This window comes from Gopherus flavomarginatus, chromosome 3, assembly GCF_025201925.1.
Source record: "Gopherus flavomarginatus isolate rGopFla2 chromosome 3, rGopFla2.mat.asm, whole genome shotgun sequence".
In the NCBI taxonomy this organism is placed as follows: Eukaryota; Metazoa; Chordata; order Testudines; family Testudinidae; genus Gopherus; species Gopherus flavomarginatus.
In genome coordinates, this window is record NC_066619.1 from 72,247,669 (window position 1) to 72,269,944 (window position 22,276).

The 22,276-nt window shown below is 44.5% G+C and overlaps 1 protein-coding gene across 5 annotated transcripts in view; it reads left to right on the forward strand.

Annotated features, from left to right (window-relative positions):
• Positions 1-5,809: 5,809 nt before the first annotated feature.
• Positions 5,810-22,276, forward strand: part of DCP2 (decapping mRNA 2) — a 32,975-nt gene continuing 16,508 nt past the window's right edge. For 2 of the 5 annotated variants that reach the window (XM_050945909.1, XM_050945908.1), the window contains exons 1-4: positions 5,811-5,987; positions 13,238-13,389; positions 14,785-14,912; positions 15,354-15,452. In XM_050945909.1, the coding sequence (XP_050801866.1) occupies positions 5,935-5,987; positions 13,238-13,389; positions 14,785-14,912; positions 15,354-15,452 (432 nt within the window). In that variant the 5' untranslated portion in view covers positions 5,811-5,934. Of the gene's footprint in view, positions 5,988-11,141; positions 11,219-13,237; positions 13,390-14,784; positions 14,913-15,353; positions 15,453-22,276 lie in introns of all 5 variants that reach the window. The other 3 variants (XM_050945906.1, XM_050945911.1, XM_050945907.1) reach the window with 3 other exon arrangements.

The window sequence follows — 22,276 nt, forward strand, 5'->3', positions numbered from 1 at the left end:
TATGGCAGGCAACCAGCTTCGCTTAACAGTGAAATCCTTGCTGATCTTAAACACAAAAAAGAAGCTTACAAGAAGCAGAAGATTGGACAAATGACCAGGGAGGACTATAAAAATATTGCTCAGGCATGCAGGAGTGAAATCAGGAAGGCCAAATAACACTTGGAGTTGCAGCTAGCAGGAGACGCTAAGAGTAACAGAAGGGTTTCTTCAGGTATGTTAGCAACAAGAAGAAGTCAAGGAAAGTGTGGACCCCTCACTGAATGAGGGAGGCAACCTAGTGACAGGATATGGAAAAAGCTAATGTACTCAATGCTTTTTTTGCCCCTGTCTTCACAAACAAGGTCAGCTCCCAAACTGCTGCACTGCGCAGCACAGCATGGGGAGGAAGTGACCAGCCCTCTGTGGAGAGAAAAAAATGGTTCAGGACTATTTAGAAAAGGTGGATCAGTACAAGTCCATTGGGCCGGATGCACTGCATCCAAGGGTGCTAAAGAAGTTGGCTGATGTGATTGCAGAACCATTAGCTGTTGTCTTTGAAAACTCATGGTGATCTGGGGATGTCCTGGATGACTGGAAAAAGGCTAACATAGTACCCATCTTTTAAAAAGGGAAGGAGAAGGATCTGGGGAACTACAGGCCAGTCAGCCTCTCCTCAGTCCCTGGAAAAATCACAGAGCAGGTTCTCAAGGAATCAATTTTGAAGCACTTCGAGGAGAGGAAAGTGATCAGGAACAGCCAGCATGGATTCACCAAGGGCAAGTCATGCCTGACTAACCTGTTTGCCTTCTATGACAAGATAACTGGCTCTGTGGATGAGGGGAAAGCAGTTGTTATTCCTTGACTTTAGCAAAGCTTTTGATATGGTCTCCCACGGTATTCTTGCCAGCAAGTTAAAGTAGTATGGGCTGGATGAAGGGACTATAAGGATGGATCAAAAGCTGGCTAGATTGTCAGGCTCAACAGGTAGTGGTCAATGGCTCCATGTCTAGTTGGCATCTGATATCAAGTGGAGTGCCCTGAGGGTTGGTCCTGGGGCCAGTGTTGTTCAATATCTTCACTAATGATCTTGAGCAGAGATCGGCAACCTTTGGCAGGCAGCCTGCCAGGGTAAGTCTCTGGCGGGTCGGGCCAGTTTGTTTACCTTCCACATTCGCAGGTTCGGCTGATTGCGGCTCCCACTGGCTGCAGTTCACCACTCCAGGCCAATGGGGGCAGTGGGAAATAGCAGCCAGCACATCCCTCAGCCCGTGCCACTTCCCACTGCCCCCATTAGCCTGGAGCAGCAAACCGCAGCCAGTGGGAGCCATGATCGGCCGAACCTGCGGATATGGCAGGTAAACAAATTGGCCCGTCCCATCAGGGGGCTTACCCTGGCGGGCCACATGCCAAAGTTTGCCAATCCCTGATCTGCAGGATGATGTGGACTGCACCCTCAGCAAGTTTGCAGAGGGCACTAAATTGGAGGAGTGGTAGATACATTGGAGTGAAGAGATAGGATACAGAGGGCCCTAGACAAATTAGAGGATTGGGCCAAAAGAAACCTGATAAGGTTCAACAAGGACAAGTGCAGAGTCTTCTGTCCTAAGCGCAGGAATCTCATGCCCTGCTACAGACTAGGGACCAAATGGCTCGGCAGCAGTTCTGCAGAGAAGGACCTAGAAGTTACAGTGCAAGAGAAGCTGGATAGGAGTCAGTGTGCCCTTGTTGCCAAGAAGGCTAATGGCATTTTGTGCTGTATAAGTAAGGGCATTGCCAGCAGATTGAGGGACGTGATCATTCTCCTCTTTTCAATGTTGCTGAGGCCTCATCTGGAGTACTGTGTCCAGTTTTGGTCCCCACATTACAAGAAAGATGTGGAAAAATTAGAAACAGTCCAGTGGAGGAGAGCAAAAATGATTAGGAGGCTGGAGCACATGATTTATGAGGAGAAGCTGAGGGAACTGGGATTGTTTAGTCTGCAGAAGAGAAGAATAAGAGGGGGATTTGATAGCTACTTTCAGCTACCTGAAAGGGAGTTTCAAAGAGGATGGATTTAGACTGTTCTCAGTGGTAGCAGGTGACAGAACAAGGAGTAATAGTCTCAAGTTGCAGTGGTGGAGGTTTAGGTTGGATATTAGGAAAAACTTTCACTAGGAGGGCAGTGAAGCACTGGAATGGGTTACCTAGGGAGGTGGTGGAATCTCCTTCCTTAAAGGTTTTTAAGGTCAGGCTTGACAAAACCCTGGCTGGGATGATTTAGTTGGGGATTGGTCCTGCCTTGAGAAGGGGTTGGACTAGATGATCTCCTGAGGTCCCTTCCAATCCTGATATTCTGTGGTGGTAGGTGCAAATAAAAATATTCATATTCTTTAGGTGGAATTTGTTACTTCCATCCAGCTCTCTGAAGTAGTTTGTAATTCCTTGGCAGGCTCAAGAATTCCCTTATTAATAGGTTGGAGTGTTCTGCCTTGAGTGGTGGGTTGCAAAATGTCATATAGTTTGTCTTGAATAAGTTCCAGAGGAACCTCTACAGAGTTAGCCAATCTTTTTTCAAAGATTCTTGATATGCTTTAAAGTAATCCCCTAATGAAGGTTTTCCTCAGGGGAAGGTACAGAGATAGCTGTGGGTGAAGAAGATTCTTCATAAAAAGCGACAATCCTATGGTACCTTTATAGACTAATAAATGTATTGGAGCATAAGCTTTCGTAGGTGATTACCCACTTTGTCTCTGGAAATTTCCACTACATGCATCTGACAGTCTTAGTGATTAATCAGGGGGAAGCTTAGGTCCACCCTCTACTCCAGGCTCCATCCCAGGGACCCTAATAATAGCAGTTATGGTAGCTGACATTTTGGAAATAGGACATGTACAATTCCCTGGACCACTTCCCCACAGCAGCCCCCACTTCCTTAATATCTACTTCACCATTACCTCAGGGTTTCCCACCTTGCACCTGATATGGTTTGTACTGTTTCATTTCTCCTACAGCTCCTGACACACATGCCCAACTGATTAACTGGGGGAGGCTTTTAACTAGTTTCAGACAACCCCTAATTGGCTTCAGGTGTCCCAATCAACCTAGATATCTTCCTTGCCTTTTGGAAAGATCTTAATTGGCCCCAGGTGTCTTAACTGAACTGGAGCAGCTGCCATTTACTTATCCTGGAAACAGGGATTTGTTTAGCCTGGGGCTAATATATCTGTCTCCCACTACTTTTCTCTTTAAAAAAAAAAGGAACAGGAGTACTTGTGGCACCTTAGAAACTAACAAATTTATTTCATCATAAGTTTTCGTGGGCTACAGCCCACTTTGCCCCCTTCACACAGGGTAGAGATTATAAAAGCTGCTTTTCTATCTCCCCTCATCCCCTCTGAAAAGATAGTGGGTCCTCTTTATCTCTGCTCCTCCCCATGAAGTGCAGGCATACTTATCCCTAAGAACCCAGCTTTTTAAATTGTAATATACAAGCTGGGAGAGGACAACCAACTGCAGTTTGAAGGGAAATGACTTCTACCACAGCTTGCTCGAACCCCACCCCTCTCAAGCGAAGGTCTGAATAGATCATCTGGTGAAAGGCACTTGAAAAGCCCTGAGACTGTGAAACCTGCATTGAGAAAACACTGGTATGAGCTTGGGAATGGACTTGTATGTGAGGCTGTGCAGAACTGATCTGGGTGTTATCTTATTTTAACTGACAGCTCAGCTTATTTTAGCAGTCAGTGAAGATTATGATCATCTGAAGGCTATTGAGGGGGTTCTCTGAAATAAGTTGAGATGTTAGCCCAATTTAACTGTCCCCATCACATCACTGCTACAGGAGTCATTGTAAATGCACTCTAGCTTAATCTAAAAAGCAACTCTTCAAATATCTTAGGCCTAGTCTTCAGAAGGAAATTAGGTCAGTATAACTATGTTGCTCAGAGATGTGAAATATCCACACCCTTGAGCCATGCAGTTAAATTTACCTAACCCCCGCCTAGAAGGTGCTAGGATGATGAGAGGAGTCTCCTATCAACCTAGCTACTGCCTCTCGGGGATGTAGAGTATCTCTGCCCCCCGTCTGTGTAGGTAGTGTCTTTACTGAAGCACTACAGCAGCACAGCTGCAGTGTTTTCTAGAGCCAGAAATCTTAGAACTCTTCAGATAAGCTTTGGACATGTGGGAACTCTGAGGGAGATCAGGCAAACATTAGTGAGGAACAGGCTAAGCTATATGTGAGTGTGGGTACCTAACCAAAGCAGAGTCACAGACAGAGGAGCTAGGGTTCATGGGAATGTCAAAAAAGGAATTCTGAGAAGCAGGCTGTAAGTTATAGGCTTTTACTCTAAATGCCAGGGAATTGCAATTACTGGCCCCTCCTGCTGTAGCTGAAGTCAGCTGAAGCATGCCCCTTCTTTGCAGTGTCATCTAAATAGTAAAAAAGAGCAGTGGACGGCCTTTGGTGGCTGTAGTTCTACAAGAAATTGTTTTATGTGAATTTAGATCAGGGGTCAGCAACCTTTCAGATGTGGTGTGCTGAGTCTTCATTTATTCACTCTAATTTAAGGTTTTGTGTGTCGGTAATACATTTTAAACATGTATTGAATCTGCAGCATCAGACCAACACAGAACTTAAGCTTCAAAATATTTATGGCAAAGAAAATGAAATAACAAAAATGAGTTATTAGAGGTTTTATATTCTCTCTTTAAAGACAGCAAATGATGTATCAGAATTCACAATGGAAAAAACATTCTATGTAGTCCCGGTGCAGAAAGCTCTAGCCTCTCAGTCGGGTGGTATTTTTAGAGCGCTGCATCTACACAGTTTCCTTGCACTAAGTGGTTTGGCAGTGTGTATGCCTTGGGAGTTACAGTGCTCAAAGCTGCTTTACTCTGCAGAAGCTTTCCAGTGTTGATGGGGCCTAAGTAAGTGATTAAAAAAAATTTGTTTTGTAAGCATGTTGGTGTTCCGTTTCAGTGTATAGCAAACGCTGAGAGGTTTTAAGGGAGCACAACAGGTAAGCAGATTCTGGTATTCATAATGCTCTCAACCCTGACAAAGAGTTCCTGGTGGGGGTATTCTAGTATGACAATGTGCAGGACCCCAGGCCTCTCCTTTAAGGAAATACTTGATGCGAGAGGACATTGCAGGTGCTGTAAGGAATAAATCCTCCATGCTGCGTTGCCTTGTTGCTCGCTCGCTCTCCGTGTCTCAGCGGAGTGTCACTGCCGGGTGAGGGGGCCTCGGTGCGATGTTTTATGGGAGTTTTATTTCTTTGGGGTCTCTTAGTTCTAGGTAAGTGGGGTTGGGGGCACGGAGTCAAGTAAGGCCAGGATGCGGTGTGAGGAGGCACAGTGGGGTGCGGCCAGGGCATGTTCAAATACCCACCCCCACCCCGGTGCTTGCAGGTGACCTCTCAGCTGAGCCCTGCTATGACCGCCCCTCCAGGCTGCTAGCGGAGCGGCGCCCTGCGTTGAGGGAGCCCAGCCCCCAGGATTGGCCGGAGCGGGAACGCTACGAGCTTCCCCGTTCGCGGGGCTGAGCGCTGTGAGGAAGAGCCGCGGGAACGGAGCAAGCGGCCCCTCCCCTCTCCGCGGCAAACGGGAGCCACACAAACCCGCTCACGCTCACTTTAAAAGAGAAACTGCGCATGCCCAGAGAACCTACCACAGTGTCTGTCTACCGTGTCTCACCGGGGATTGGTCAATTCCGCCACACTAACTCTCCCGATGATTGGTTTGACAATAAGATGACGTTTGAACGGTCTCGCGTCGCTCACGGGCGAGCAGTGGTGGTTGGTGGAGCAGGGTGTCTGTCCCACGAGAGGGCCTGCGCCCAACACCAGCGAGAGTGGGACAGAAGCGATTGGCCCCGCCCCTTGCTCCGTCGGGGGTTCGTGTTGTGTGAGGTCTCCCCGCCCCCCTGCACTGTTCCTGCGGGCCCTGTGGCGTCGGGATGAGCCGCGCTTCCCCATGGAGACCAAACGGGTCGAGATTCCCAGCAGCGTCCTGGACGATCTGTGCAGGTAACGGAGATCCTGCCCTCCCCCTCCCCACGGGTCTAGCCGGGCTCCTCTCCCCTGCCGCGGGGCCCCTGGAGCCGGGTCCCTGCCCCCCTCGCCGCCCCCTCGGCCGCGCGGCGCCTTGAGCCGCCCCCCCTGCTCGATCCGGGCCCCTGCCGCCCTCGCCGCCCCACCGCTCGAGCCGAGCCCCTGCCCCCCCCCCCGCAGGGCCCCTTGAGCCAGGTGCCTCTCTCCTCGCCCCCCTGTCCGCCCCCTGCGCCCCCAAGCCGCCCCACGGCTCGAGCCGGGCCCCTGCCCCTCCTGGCCTCAGGGTCCCTTGAGCCAGCCCCCCCCCCCCGCCGCGGGGCGCCTTGAGCCGCCCCCCTGTCCGCCCCTTGCGCCCCCGAGCCGCCCCACGGCTCGAGCCGGGCCCCTGCGCCCCCGAGCCGCCCCCCGTCCGCCCCACGGCTCGAGCCGGGCCCCTGCCCCTCCTGGCCTCAGGGTCCCTTGAGCCACGCCCCCCCCGCCGCGGGGCGCCTTGAGCCGCCCCCCTGTCCGCCCCACGGTTCGAGGTGGGCCCCTGTCCGCCCCACGGCTTGAACTGGGTCCCTGCCCCCTCGGCTGCGGGGCATTTTGAGCCGAGTCCTTGCCCCCCCGTCTCCCTCGCTCTCTGCCGCGGGGCGCCTTGTGCCGGGCCCCCCTGCCTCCCCAGTGCTTGAGCCGGGCCCCTGCCCCCCTCCCCCCTCGTCGTCCTTTCCTTCCCCCCGCCGCCTCGGGGCGCCTTGAGCCGCCCCCACATGGCTTGAGACGGGCCCCTGACCCCTCGGCCGCGGGGCATTTTGAGCCGGGTCCCTGCTCCCCGCCGTCGTCCTCCTCGCTCCCCCGCGGGGCGCCTTGAGCCGGGCCCCTGCCGCCGCCCTCTAGCTTTGCGTTTGGAGCCCAATATTGCACCGATGTGCTAATGATAGAATAGTTGAAAGTGAAACTGCTTGGAAAAACAGAAACGAAATTTGCTCGCTATTCCAGTGGTGCCCGTTGCGATAGTCAATAGCAAGTTAATAAAAAGTACAAGTGGGGTAAAGTGAATTTGATAATTAAGATATGGTGTCGTTATTGGAAGGAGCGTTAGAAATTACTGTTACTGTGACATGCTAAGAAGGATAACTGCCCCCCCTCCACCTTTGCTGTAAGGCTAGGTCCCTGTGTGAGTGGCTTTAAGCTAAAATACCTAAAATTTGGGTCAGTAGAGAGCTTGGAATGTTGGGGTTCACGTTTTTTAGTGCTCCTGCACTGTAGGTGTGGGGGGAGGTAAGTTTGGGACTGCAGTATGTTATGTGACCTGGCCTGTGATGAGGGAGTTGAAAGATCTGATTGCAGTTCTTTTGAGAAATGTTGGTTTTGAGAAAATCTTTCATGAGTATACACAATTCCTGGTGAGAATTGAGGTTTGTTCTTTGTTTTGGTAACTTGTAAAGTCACAAAGGATTTATCATACATTTTGCAGTTCAACTTTTGTGAGCTAAGTAACTTGAGTATAGGAAGAACTTGTAAATATATAATCACTTTCTGTGGGCACGCCAGCAGAATTGTTTGTGTGTTGTATTTTCAAGTGGTTTACCTTTTAAGTAGTTTCTTTCTTATTCAGAGTCATCTCCATTGTTGGAGGTTTGCAGCTGGTAGCCCATTCTGTATGATGCTCTGCTAATCTTTTTATGGATGTGTAATCTTGTTGAGGCACCCAGAATACCACATTGTCCATCCGAGATCCTTTTTGTTCTTTCTTCCTCGTGTTCTGCCATCAATTTTCCCTTCTCATGTCCATAAACATACGTTGCGCACTGAACTTCTTAAAGTGTGTCCTGCATGTAAAACATATTTTTTTATAAGATCTCTGATTAGAGTTTTCTGAGTTCTAATAATCGCCAGTACTTTTTTGTTGGTTACTCAATCTGTCCATGATGTAAGTAGTTTTAACTAAGAGTAAAATGGCTATCAACTATATTGAACATCTCAGGAAGATCTTCCATTCTCATGGTATGAACTTGTTGACCTCTTTTGATCTGTTTCCACTAATACAGTCACAAAATCACTCTTTAGATTACCCAGGTTTACTGACTACTTTTGCGTATACTAATCAATATACTTAGTCCTGGATTAATCAACTAGCTATCTGTTAAATCAGATATTAATTCACAGTGTACATTCAACAATATTGTAAACAGCACTTGATCATTCATTGCAGTGACAGGAGGTAGTACTATCACTTCTATATTTTACCTAAGGCTGTGTCTACACTGCCACGTTCAGTGCTAAAACTTTAGTCATTCAGGGGTGTGAAAAAAACACCCCTCTCCCTGAGCAACAGAAGTTTTAGTGCTGAAAAGCGCCTGTATAGACTGTGCTTTATCCCAGCAATAAAGCTACCACCCCTCATTGAGGGTGGTTATTTTTTATCGCTGGGAGAGCTCTCCCCCAGTGATTAAAGCATGACTACACTGCCCACATCACAGCACAGCTCTGGCTGCGTTGTAATGTGGGCAGTGTAGACATACCTTAAATCTACCTCCGACCAGTCTGGATTTCTAGCTGCCTCTCTGATATCTCCTCTTAGGTGTCCAACATTCAGTTCTAACAAGCTTGAAACTGTGTCCTCTTTCAGCATTTATAACTCCCCTGCTTTCCTGTTTTCCAGGTTTGCAACTTTGGTGCAATCTTCAGGGATACGGGAGAGGGAGAAAAGAGCCAATCTCTGAAATCCTGTTGCTTTTTCTCCCTAATGTCTCATAAGTAAGGCTGTGAGTTTGTCACAGAAGTCACAGATTCCATGAATTTCCATGACCTCCGTGACTTCTGCAGTGGCCACTGTGGCTAGGGCTGGGGAAGACTCAGACCACTGCGCCCACCGCCCCAGCAGCGGGAGGACTTTGGAGGTGGGAGGGGGCTCAGGGCTGGAGATTGGGGCGCAGGAGGAGGTGAGGGCTCTGGGTGGTCCTTGCCTTTGGGAGCTCCCCAGAAGTGGCAATATGTCCCGCCCTCTCAGCTCCTAGCGCTGCACGCTGCCTCTGCCTGCAGGCACTGCCCCCACAGAGCTGCGGGACTGGCAGCATGCGGAGCTAGGAACTTAGGGGAGGGGCATGTTGCTGCTTCTGGGAAGCCCGGTAGAGAGGCTGCCAGTCTTGCCAACCCCAGCCTCCCGAGCACTCATGGCACTCCCAAGATTTAGTCAGGGGTATAGGATGAGTCATAGACCATGGGCCATGAATTTTTGTTTACTGCCCATGACCTGTCCATGACTTTTAAAAAAAATACCTATGACTAATACGTAGCCTTACTCATAAGTCTGCTGTTTTTTTCACTATCTTCTCTGTTCAAATCCTAGTTCTCTCATGTCATAAACAGATAGTTAAGGGTTAATGTCTCTTTCACCTGTAAAGGGTTAACAAACAGTGAACCTGGAACACTTGACCAGAGGACCAATCAGGAGACAAAATACTTTCAAATAAAGGTGGAGGGAAGCCTTTGTTTTTTTTGGGTTTTGCTTTGTTCTCTCTGGATTCTGAGAGTGACCAGACATGCAACTAGGTTTCTTTCCAGTCTCTCTGATACAGTCTCTTATATGTTCAGAATAGTAAGTACTAGGTAGATAAGGCGGTTTTAGTCTTTTGATTGTTTTCTTTCTTTGCAAATGTGTATTTTGCTGGAAGGATTTTAATTTGTATTTGTGCTGAGGGGAGGCTTCTCTCTAGTGTCCATAAGCTGAAAGACCCTGTAACATTTTCCAACTTGATTTTACAGAGACAATTTTTATTTTTTCTTTCTTTTATTAAAAGCTTTTCTTTTTTTTAAAAGACCTGATTAAGGCTCAAGGTAATTGAGTCTGTACTCACCAAGGAATTGATGGGAGAAAGCAGGGAAAGGAGGGGGGAAGGTGGAATTCCTCTGTGTTTTAGATTCACAGACCTTGAATCTGTATTACCTCTTGGTGAGGGGAAAAGAGGAGGGGGGAAGATGACATTCCTCTCTATTTTTAGATAGGAGTTTGAATCACAGTGATCTCCTAGTGTACCCAGTGAGGGGAAGATCTGGGAGGAAGAAAGGAAGGGAGGGGGAATGGTTTATTTCCTTTTGTTGTGAGACCCAAGGAGTTTGGGGGTCTTGGGGTCCCCAGAGAAGGTTTTGGGGGGACCAGAGTGTACCAGGCACTGCAAGTCCTGGTTGGTGGCAGCACTACAAGATCTAAGCTGGTAATTAAGCTTAGAGGAATTCATGCTGGTACCCCGTCTTTTGGACGCTAAGGTTCGGAGTGGGGGTTATACCATGACATCTCATCATTTTTTTATTTATTTTATTTTTTTTTAAACTGTAGCCTCCTTGCTTGTCACTCCTCTTTGGACAAACCCAGTTTGTCTAAAATGCTGTAACTTAAATTATTTTCTAGCTTTTAATTTTCTGTTGGACCCAATTCAGATTTATTGTATCTCATTCCCATCTACACTTTTGTTCTTTCATTTCACTGTTTCTTGTGTCCTCCAGTTGCTGCCCCGCCTCCGAGTTCACTTGTGGTACTAATGCATTCATTTTCTTTCTCCACCACTTTCTTTGAGCCTTCTAGAACATCCATGTCTACATCAGAAATACACCTCTACTCGATATAACGCAACCCGATATAACACGAATTCGGATATAATGTGGTAAAGCAGTGCTGGGGGAAGGGGGAGCGGGGCTACGCACTCCGGCAGATCAAAGCAAGTTCGATATAACATGGTTTCACCTATAACGGTAAGATTTTTTTGGCTCCTGAGGACAACGTTATATCGGGGTAGAGATATACTCTCCCTGTCCTTTTCTGCCAAGCATTCTTCATTAAAACCTACCTCTCAAGGCAACTCCAGATCTTCTTATCTGTCTTAAGTTTCATCACCATAGTACCTAAGCACTTTTCATGAGCTCTGTGAGACAGGAAATATGTTCACTTTTTTTGCAGAGAATTGTGCACTTGTGGCACTCTGGTATTTTATAATACTTTTTACCACTAGCAGTGTGCTTGAATCTGTGCAGTCTGAAGAAGGCATTTTTAAAAATCACTTTGTTACCTTAATATGAAATTTATTGTGTAGGTTATTATGTGATCAGAGTGTAACTATATGCAACATAACGCTAGAGTTAAATTCAATCCAGATGAGGACAGATAATGCTCGAACAAAGGACCAAAGACTACATCATTCAAGGAATCTGATCTCTGTTCAAATGGTAATGTAAGTTCTAAAATAAAATCTTCCATATCATGTCGCTTCTGTTATTTTAATATTAATTGTAGTCTCTAACGGTGTATTCTGTCTGTGGTGAACATGGTTGAAACACGTTTCTGCTCTATAGCCATCAATGAAGATATCCTAAAGTTGCTTTTTGATTTTTATAATTATTTCCTTTGCTTTCCCCAGCCTTTTCTTTTTTGTTCCAATGAACTGCGAAGTTGAAATTGTTTAAAAGGATAATGCCACTGTTAAGCAAAATTGTCAGTCTGGTTTATGTAAAGGCTCATCAACTTGATGTTGTAACAGTAATAAATTACAAGCGTATATCCAGCAGCGTTTGCTGGGAAGTTGTATGGCTTCTTCACTGCAGTTGGCAGATAATTTCTGCTCTTTTTAAAAATTGCAGTTTACCTTAGCGTTGAACTGTGTTGCTGATTTACTGGATACTGTGTGCATGAGTATGTTCTACATTAACTTAAAAAAAAAAAAAAGGGGGGGCGGGGGAGAATTTGTGTTTTCCTGTTGGTGTTCTTGTGGTTGGGCCTGAGAGCAGACCGTGCTCTGGTCCTTTCTCGATGTCTCTCTGGATGCTCTCCTGCTTGTTACTACTTGAATGTGGTGTTCATGTTTATGCTGCTGTCATTGGGAAGGGCATGTACCATCAAACAGTAAAATTCACAAAGTAAACAAACTTACTAAATAGGAAAATACATTTTTCTCTAACTTGCAACAATGCTACATCCTGTGCTTAGAGTAATAAATCTTGAAAATGTCGTCTGTTAAAGCATACAGCTATTTCAGTAGAAGAGAACCATCATGCAGCAGGCCTGGCAAAATTTACTTTTTTTATATGAGATTATTCAATATAATTTAAATTTAACAAAATTAATAATCCTTCTGACTCTTAGTTGTCGCATCAGCATCCCATGATCTCCTATGGGACTTATCTTGCATATCTTAAAAGTTCAGTTCAAAAGTTCAGTGGTGAACTGAACCCTTGGCTGGCAGTGGGCTGAGCGGGGCCGGTGGCCAAGACCCTGGCTGGCAGGAGCCGGTGGAACCCCAGACCAGCAGCAGGTGAACCATTGCTGGTCTGGGGTTCTGTCTGCCACCCTGCTCAGCCCAGTGCTGGTCTGGGGTTCTGTCCACTGGCTCCTGCCAGCTGGGGTCATGGCCACTGGCCCCGCTCAGCCCACTTCCAACCTAGGGTTCCGTTCACCCAGACAGGCAACGGGCTGAGCGGGGCCGGTGGCTGGAACCCTGGCTGACAGCAGCATGCCAGTAAAAATCGGCTTGTGTGCCGCCTTTGGCACATGTGCCACACGTTGCCAACCCCTGTGTTAGTGCATGAGGAGGTAACAATGTACAGGGAAACTGATCAGTTCTGCTTAACCTGTCCATTGCTAGCGTCAACTGAGAACTGTGCACTAAAAATGAAGATAAATGGTGGGGAAAATAGATTAGCTTGTATGTTGCAGTATTTTTAATAACTCATAATGGTGTTATTACCAGATGAGGAAACATATATATTTTTCATATATCTTAAACCTGACAGCGTCCATGATGAGTGTATTTTAGCACTCCTAATCTGAGTTTATTTAACATCTTTACTGAGAGTTTAAAATTCTTTTTTTTTTTTTTTTAATGTGTACCAGTTGATTGGATGGGTTGTCCCTACCCTTGTCCGCACAACATCTTATTTTAGATTGATTTGATTCTAGTTTTGTTGTTGTGACCCAGGGGTTCTCCATTGTTCATTCTGAACGCAACTTTGTAAGAGAGAGCATCTCGTTATCTGCTTTCCCTCCCAATACTAAAAGCCCTTGCTTTGTGAATTTCAAAACCTTTAATTGTGCAGACTACTACTGGGGTCCGTACATTATCGTTTGAAACGATAATGCTGTAATGCATTTTCAGTGTTAAAGTTTTCAAAATGATATCAATCTGCAAATTCTATCTGTTAATCTAGCTCTCTTCTCCCACCTCCCCCAACCTTTGTTTTTTCTTTCCCTCTGGCAGTCGATTTATTTTGCACATTCCGAGTGAGGAAAGAGACAATGCAATCAGAGTGTGTTTTCAGATTGAACTTGCCCATTGGTTTTACTTGGATTTCTACATGCAGAACACACCAGGATTACCTCAGTGTGGGATAAGAGACTTTGCTAAAGCTGATATCCTTTTTATTGGTACAGTTACTGTTTTTTGAATGCTTGTGGATAAACGATATACTGAAGTATAGTAGTGAAATCTTTTTTCCTGAGTAACTGCTTGCACAACAGTCCCTTTGTTTGAGTGACATAAAACTGGCTTCATTAGAAAGTGTTTTAATGTTCACAGCTGCCATAATATTACAGCATTTAAAAAAAAAACACCACACTTATCTTTTTCCCAGCTTCCCAAGAGCCCTGAGAATTCAACAGCTTATTGCCTGCTTTGAGGCCTTTTATGACTTCATCCTGTAACTGAGAGTTAACCGTTAAGACTTCCTTCTGTATTCAGCATGGTCAGGGCCAGGAGGGTCTTAATATAATGTTCTCTTTGTGACATATTCCCTCTCCTAACTTCATGGATTTCCATAGCGAAACTGAAATGGGTGTTAATTCTGGTAGAAGTAGTATAAATTCTCTGGGGATGGTGTGCAACTATGAGGGGTTATTCCATTTGCAGTGTGGCTTTTTCAAGATGTTTGTGTAATAATTCAAATTATTTGCATCTTTTTTTATGGTGGGTTTTAATCATGAGGGGTCTTAAAGCTGAGCACATGGCTTAAGCAACATTTATTTTAAATCTGATTAGATCATAAGATACGGTTTTGTCACTGAGGTGGTGGAAGTCATGGAATCCATGACTTCTGTCCTTGTGGCTGGGAGCTGAGGCAGCGGGCCCCCAAGCTGAGGCTCCCAGCTACCCCACAGTTGCCCAGTCCCTTCCCATTTTATCATGGATATTTTTAGTAAAAGTCAGGGAGAGGTCATGGACTTTATTGCCCATGACCTCTCCCTGATTTTTACTAAAAATATCCATGACAAAATCATAGCCTTAATCATAACTTCTTAAGGATGGTTTTTATGCCACAGTTTGGCTGTCAGCTGTGGGAACCAATATAGTATGCAGTATTCCAGCTTTTATAATGCTTAAATATCTTTGCTCCAGCTGCCATTTGAGGACCCATGCTTCACTAAAACAATCAGAATATTTGGTTTACAAAAATAGCTTATCAGAATAGGGTACACTTCTTTAATTTTACTTCTGCTGTTTTAAAAATTTTCTCATGGTAAGAACTTGGCTCCATTTAAAAAAAAAAATCCCACTATTGGGGTACGTTCCTTTGAACAAAGGGAGGCATCTCTAACTTTAGGAGCCATTGTATAAATGGCTTGTATTGGAGTTGGTAAATCACTGTTTGCTCCCTGAATCTGCAGAATATGACTCAGTATTGGATTATTCCTATTACCTTAATTTCTGGTTCCAAATAAAACCCTATTCCTTATAGAAAGTAGTACTTGTAAATATTGGTCTTGGATGAGTCTAGGTGTGCAGTTAGTGTCCTTGACATGTTTCTATACTCTTTAGCCATTGCCCTTTTTTACTGCCTCAAGGTGAAGATGTGCAAAGGGTTTTGGATGAGTGGAAGGAGTATAAAATGGGAGTACCAACCTATGGTGCAATTATTCTTGATGAGACACTTGAAAATGTAAGTGTAAAACTAATCTGTGAACATTTATACAAGATGGTGAGGGTTGGGCGGAAAGGATGTTAACTAGCTTTTTAACAATCCCAGCAATTTTTTTAAAAAACGTTTTCGGGCCGAAGATCATAAACGTGGCCTTTTCACATTTTTATTGAGTTTCTGTACAAAGCTGGTTTGCTGGGTATATCTTTTATTACCATTGTACCAAAGGCAACTGCACATTTTCCTTGTCTTTACACCAAACTTAATTTTATATATATTTTTAATATAACCCTATACTAAAATTTGTAACTATTGCAAAGTCTGGTAAGCTATAATGCTAATGAACATAGGCTAATGCCAGGCAAAAGGTCTCTTCCTCCAACCAAAAGTATCACTTTGGGAATTAAGTCAAATCTGTGAGATTAATGGGAATTTCACTATTGCATTGCTTGGATTCTGCAGGTACTGCTCGTTCAAGGATATTTAGCAAAGTCTGGCTGGGGATTTCCAAAAGGGAAAGTAAATAAAGAAGAGGCTCCACATGACTGTGCAGCTAGAGAGGTGAGTTCCATTGACTGAATGTTTAAAAATTCCTTACCCAGACATTTAAATCCTTTTTCTTTAAGACAAAGTAGTTTAACACACATTCCCTTCACCCATGTTTAGAGTAGGATTTTCATGCACACCAAAAAGAAATCCTAGCAATCTGGTGATGTCTTTCTACAGAAAGCTCCTATTAAATTATGTACTCTTGTTGACATCTACTGCTGTAGCATTTGGTCCCCTAAATAAGAAAAATGTATGTGAAAGAGGCCACGTTTGACCTATGATGGATTGATTTAAATCAGCAAAGTATGAAACATTGAATTCAATAATCAATTTTGATTGTTTTGCATTTGTACTTTTTATTATGTTCTTAACTAGAGGTTGATATTAATTAATTGGTAACTATTAAAGCAGATAAGCATAGCCTTGACTTACTTTTAAAGAAATGTGTATACATATGTGTATCCTGGTTAGCAAAAATATACTTTAAAGTAATTAGCTTACTTTACCTTTTTTGGATTCTTAATTTTTACATTTTTTTTTATTTTAGAAAATGATGAAAGATGCATTTCTTAATTACTAGATTTTATTTTTGTGATTTGGATGGACATTCAAATTCAGTTTAGTATTCACAAACAGCATTTTTACTTGTATTAAATTACCTTTTAAGGGCTGGATTCATAAGGAAAAAGTTTATCAAAATATTTTGTATTTATAACTGATCTATTAAACAAAGAAAATATGATCTCTATTTAATTAATTGAACTGATTGTTTTTGGTCACCCTGTCCTTCAAGATTTTAGAACTCTTACATATATTCATAGCTTAGAAGAAGAAAACAAGCTTTTGTGCTATTTCAACCCCCAGTTGTTTTCTTAACTTTCAGTGAATTAATCGTTGAACTGAACTTGTTGAATAAACTGAAATGAAGAAAATACTTTTTTTTTTCCACCGGCAGAAGAGGCTACCGCTGTAAAAAGCGAGTTTAGGGCTTTAATAGACTCTGGTTCCAGATGCTTAACCAATAACTTCCACCAGTTCAGGAGACTGACTTTTGTTAAAACTTGGCAGCAAATATGTACCGATTTTAATATTTTCTGCATTTAATTTAAATTATTTTAATAGATTATAGTAAGTTTAGACCTTAACATAGGTGGTTGTCATGTCAAATTTTATTTTAAATAGGTTCATTTAAATAAAACCCGGTATTTAACTGAAAATAAAAATCTTTTTTTTTTTTTTTAATTTTAAAATTGATTTTTATCCATCTCGTTTTGACCCAAATGAAATAATGTACTCTTAATATTTTATCTAATTTTCATGTACTGTTTTAGGTATGCTGATTTTAAAGCTGAAACAGACTTTAGAGGATGGTTACTCTTGTGTTTTCAGTTTTTTTGTTTTGGAGTTCTGTCCATTTAAAACTTGTATTTATTGTACTATGCACAGTGTCCTGTTGCTAAGACACTATGTTAATAAACTTCCAACTTCACTGCTGCCACTTAAGTTGTTCTGTAATACTGGAACAAAGGGGTACTGTCAGGAAAAGATTAAGACAATACTTCAGATTGGGGGTTTATAGGCATTATGGAATTTACTATTGAGGAAAGCTAGGAACAGACTGCAGCTGCATGTAAAAAGAGGTTGTATTAATTTTATGACTAATAATATTTGTACAGGTCTGTTGCAACTTAGGCACATTTAACATGTGTGATTTCAGCTTTACCCTGAACGACCCGAAGTCTGGGGGGGGGGAGGGGGCGTGGCCTCAAGTGGAAGAGGGGTGGCCTCAAGATGTAAAGGTCCTAGGGCACCAGCTGTGGCTGGGCATCCCAGGGCCTTTAAATCACCCAGTGGGCTCCCAGCTGCAAAGGTGGCTGGTAGCCCCTGGGGCAAACTAAAGGGCTCAAGGCTCCAGCCACCGTGGAGCTCCAGGCCCATTAAATGCCAGCCCTAGCCCAGCTGCCAAAGCTGCAGGCGGGATTTAAAGGGCTCCTCCAGGCTCCATGCAACGGCGAGAAGCCCGGTGGAGCCCTTTAAATCCCGCCCGCAGCTCCGGGGCTGGGCCAGGGCGGCATTTAAAGGGCTCCTCTGGGCTCCCCACAGTGGCGGGAGCCCAGAGGAGCCCTTTAAATGCCACCCCGGCCCAGCCGCCGGAGCTGCGGGTGGGATTTAAAGGGCTCAGGGATATCATTTTCAGTATACGCACTTTTCGTTTTACACGATAACCGCAGAACAGAACCCCCGCGTATGATAAGACTTGCTGTAGTTATGTAAAGGTAGGGCTAATAAAGTCTCATGCTGCACTCGAGTTATTGGGAGATGGAATTAGATTACCAAAGGAAGGTTGTAAAAACTAAGAGAATTAGAGGTTTCCTGTCTGGATTAAATGAGTATCTAAGGAATCATAGCTTTTCTAGGTACACCTGTTGAAAGAATGGGTGAATCATAGCCTTTTCATTTCTAATTTCTGGAGTGTGTCTACCGTCTTACTCAGGCTATTTTAGAGGAGACCTGAAGCTTCGTATAAGGAGGAAAATAAGATCAGACTACATAAAGGGATTGTCCGACTTGCACATGGTGCTTGAGTGTAGAGCATTATTCATATAGCAATAAGTGTCACCAATATTTAAAATACACGGTCTCTGAAGAGCTTAATTTCTAACTACAAAAAAGTTGTCTCAATCTCAGTGTTAGCATAGCTGGCACTCCTCTGTTATATTAACTGCTTTGCTGCATGCAGATCCCCAGCACAGGATAACCGTGAAAGCACAGGAATCTCTGAGAGATATAAAGTGGACCATTCATGTCAGTGGGTGTTCCTATCTTCCTTCCCCCGTATTGAGCAGCTTGTGAGTTTCATCAAGCGTGCCCAGTCTTAACTTCTTACCCCAGTGTCGGTGGCTGATGCTTGATGCATGCTTCCAGTATGCCTGTTATCAGCTTCACATGCAGAGGGGCAGAGCTTCCCTGGATGCTCGCTTATAATGGGGGGCAGGAAGAAGGGCTCAGATAAGCCCCTTGAATCCCACCTCACATGCGGGCGGTAGGGAGATGGGCACAAACACCCCCAGAGGGTGGAGATTCCCCCAAAACTGGCTCATGAGAAGAAATGAGGGGAACAGACTACAATAAAGAGGCAGAGGCCCCCTCCAGCTTTGGACATCCCCAGAAGGGCAAGATCCCCATATATCCCAGCTCACATGAAGGACCAGTGAGAGGTGCTCAGGGGCCCACAAGGTCCCAGTGTGTGCACGCAGGAAGGGGCTGACAGGAACCACTGCCCCTGTTCTCCCCTAGTTCCCCTGCAACTCACCTCCATGTTTCCTCTCTGAATGTCCTTACTCTGCTTCACCTGAGTCCTCCCTAATCTCTTCCCCTATTCCCTCACCCCCAATCCCATCTCAGCAACTATGTGCATGTCTTTTTTTTGTCTAACAATATTGCGATTAGATTCCTAAGCCGTCACCACCGCCCTCTTCCGCCTCTCCCCCCGACGTACGGATTTTAGCAGTATGCCTTCTGACTTCTTCCAGATTTCTGCCTCACATGAGACTTGAGATGACACTAGGTGGGTGGATTTAAAATGAAAGACTTACTGCTTATACATCTGCAGTGGAAACTATCCACCTACAAATTCTCTTGTGTCCTCTGTCTGCACATGCCCAGTATAATCCATTTAGTTCAAGAGCACTGGGCACACCCCTAACTGAAGAAGCAAATTCTTTGGCTAGTACGATTCTGAATTTTGTTCCCCTGAAGGGCTAGATGGTGCCATACGCTTATGAGGAGTAACCCACAAGTGAGTGAGACTCTTGTTCCAGGATCAGAGCCATAGTTTGAGCTCCAGGTCTGGGCAAAAAATAAGCTAGTAGAATGTGTCATCCTTGAGGAAAAGGCTGTTTTGGGGGGTAACTCTATCTCAGGAACTCCTTGGTAAAAAAAATCCCAAATTTGGATCATTAGCCCTGGCCAACGCTCCCATGAGGCACGCCAAGTAACGGATTTTACAGTACTTGAAAGAGTTGAGTTTTAAACAGAAAGCTGGTCTTGATCTTTACTATAGTAGGCCTAGTGGTCCACTGTAATGTCATCTAGACAGACTCTAATCTAAAATAATGTACAGGGAGAGGATAAAAGACAATTGTGCTCATAGATATAAAGATAAGGAGAATCATTTTGAGCATCATTAATGTACATTAATGTTGTAAATCAAGTATGAGATACAGAAAACAAATTTAGATAAGCTGCAAGACCCCCCCAGCTACACTATATCAGGTGCCATAAAGATGGTGCAAAATCTGTAACGTGGTGGTTTTCTTTGAACTATAAATTACATTGCTCAGAACTCAGGTACTGGTTACAGTGCCAAAAATATGAAGATGGGACATATTATACTATTAAGTCAATTCCCATGCAAGAAAAAATTAAAATGAGTTCTAACTTACAAAATTAAGAAAGGGTCAAGCCAACTAATAAGCATAGACCATACTGTAGCTTTGTCAACTGAACTTTTAATAACTACATCTATTGGGGTGTGAAAAACAACACTCCTGACTGATGTATCTAGACCTACCTAATCCCCAGTGTAGGCATAGCTATGTTGATGGGAAAATGCTTCTGTCAATGTAGCTGTGGTTCAGGAAGCTGGTGCTTTTACACCAATGGAAAATCCCTTCTATAGGCATAGGCTGCATTTACACTACAGAGTTAGGCCAGCATCACTAAGCTGGTGTAGTATCTGTCGTGTAGATGTACCCTAAAGGTGTTTACTCCTGTAGGAATTCTGCACACATGCAGAATTCATGTCCCCTGCAGATTTTGTCACCGATCCCCTGCAGAAAATAGATTCTGCTGGGGAGGTGCTGCAGTTACACTTGTCACGTTCTCTTCCCCCGCCTGGGGTGGGGGTGGGAGGTTGCTGTGGCACCAGAAGAGAGGACCGTGAGCTCAAGGTTGGAGGGGCCAGTGGCTGCACAGTGCATTGCCCTTGGGGCCAATGAGGGGGCACAGACAGAGCGGAACACCTGGGCTGCTGAGGTGGTGGTGGTGTCACATAGACTGGGGGACAGATGAGTGGGGGCAGAGGAGCTAGTAGGGTGACAGGATTGAGCCATTGGCTGACTGGGAGGGGGAATATAGGGACAGGGTGGCAGATGCGCCTGACTGAATGGGAGAGGCTAGGGGTCAGCCAGGATCTGTATGGGATAGGCTCTCCAACTCCCTAACAACATTTCTCCCCCCCACCCCACCCTCCGGCAAAACCAAACACCTGTTGCATACTTCTCCCACCCATACCCAGCAACCCTTCAGGTTCACTCCCAGGCTCGTTCCCAGCAATTATTTCCCTCTCCCTCTGCTCCTCTATTATCTCTGATTCCCCCAAGCCTTTGCAGCGCTGGAAATATGTTTCTGTATTATGGTGTAAATGAATTATTACTCAAAGTTCTGTATAAATATGCCTAGTAAGGAATCCATTTGTCAAAAAACATAGCCTGAATCTTTTTTTGTTGTCTATATTGTTAGATATACTTTCTGACAGATATTTTGAAATAAATTGCCATAATAATTGAAACTGGCATGATTATATTGTTGTTTTTGACAAAATATGTAGAATTTAAAAATATTATATGCAGAATTTTTAATTTTTTTGGTACAGAATTCTACCAGGAGTATATACTAAAGAAGGCTGTTGTACAAAATGAATTCATTTATCTCAATGAATTCTGTATTTTAAAAGCTACTGCCACCAGGTGACCAGATTGTGCACTGCTATACAATATTTGACAAGACATTATGGCAGACTGACAATTGCCTGCAATATGCTCAGTGAACTTTGAGTTGACATATACCTTATTGAATTAGTTTAAAAATCTTTGGAGTTCATTGTATTGAAAATGAAGTTGTGTATATGTTTCTGTGTGATTGTAAGTATTTCCATGGGAAGGGTAAATAGAAGAACAGCAGGGACTGACTGGGCAAACTTACTCAGGTTGTAACACCTCCAGAAAAGCGCTCCCCCTCCCCCCAGACATGTGCAAATACTAGTTCAAATGGGATTCTTCAGGGACAATACTTTCAAACACTTACCTTTCATTAACTAACTGACCACGCTCACCTAACTACTAACAATCTCCATGGCAAGAAGAGTCCTGTGCCCCCGTACTAATGCAGCCTACACAATGCAACTGAAATAAGGCACACTCCCAAGGTGCAAATACACCTCTTTCCTTTGATGGGCCTGCACCCTGTGAGGCCACAGCCCACCAGATCTTCTTATATCCCAATGATGAGTTCACAGCTGCTCGAGTTATTCCTTCACTGTTCAATACAGCTAACAGTGAATACAGCTGGAGTGCATGCAGATAATTCTCAGTGGCTATTGACCGCTGCAGAGGGTGCAGAGTTAAAGTTATGTAGGAATGTATCTTAACTCTGTTTTTCCTGGTTTTCACAAATTGGGGTATTGTGGAACTTGATATTCTGGAGGGGCACAAACTACAACAAGGCAACCTTGACTCTGGGTTAACAAATTTTTTTGCCGCTTAATCTTGTTTGTTCCTTTGCGTGGAGCTGTGTTGAGAGAATAGGCTTGATCCGACAAAAACTTTGGTTTTCATTTGTGTTGTGGGTAGAATTGCTTTTACAAACCATCAATTTAGAACAGGGGTGGGCAAACCTTTTGGCCCAAGGACCACATCGGGGTTGCAAAACTGTGGCAGGCTGGGTAGGGAAGGCTGTGCCTCCTCAAACAGCCTGGTCCTCACCCTCTATCTGTCCCTTCCTGACCCCTGACTGCCCCCCTCAAAACCCCTGACCCATCCAACCCCCTGCTCCTT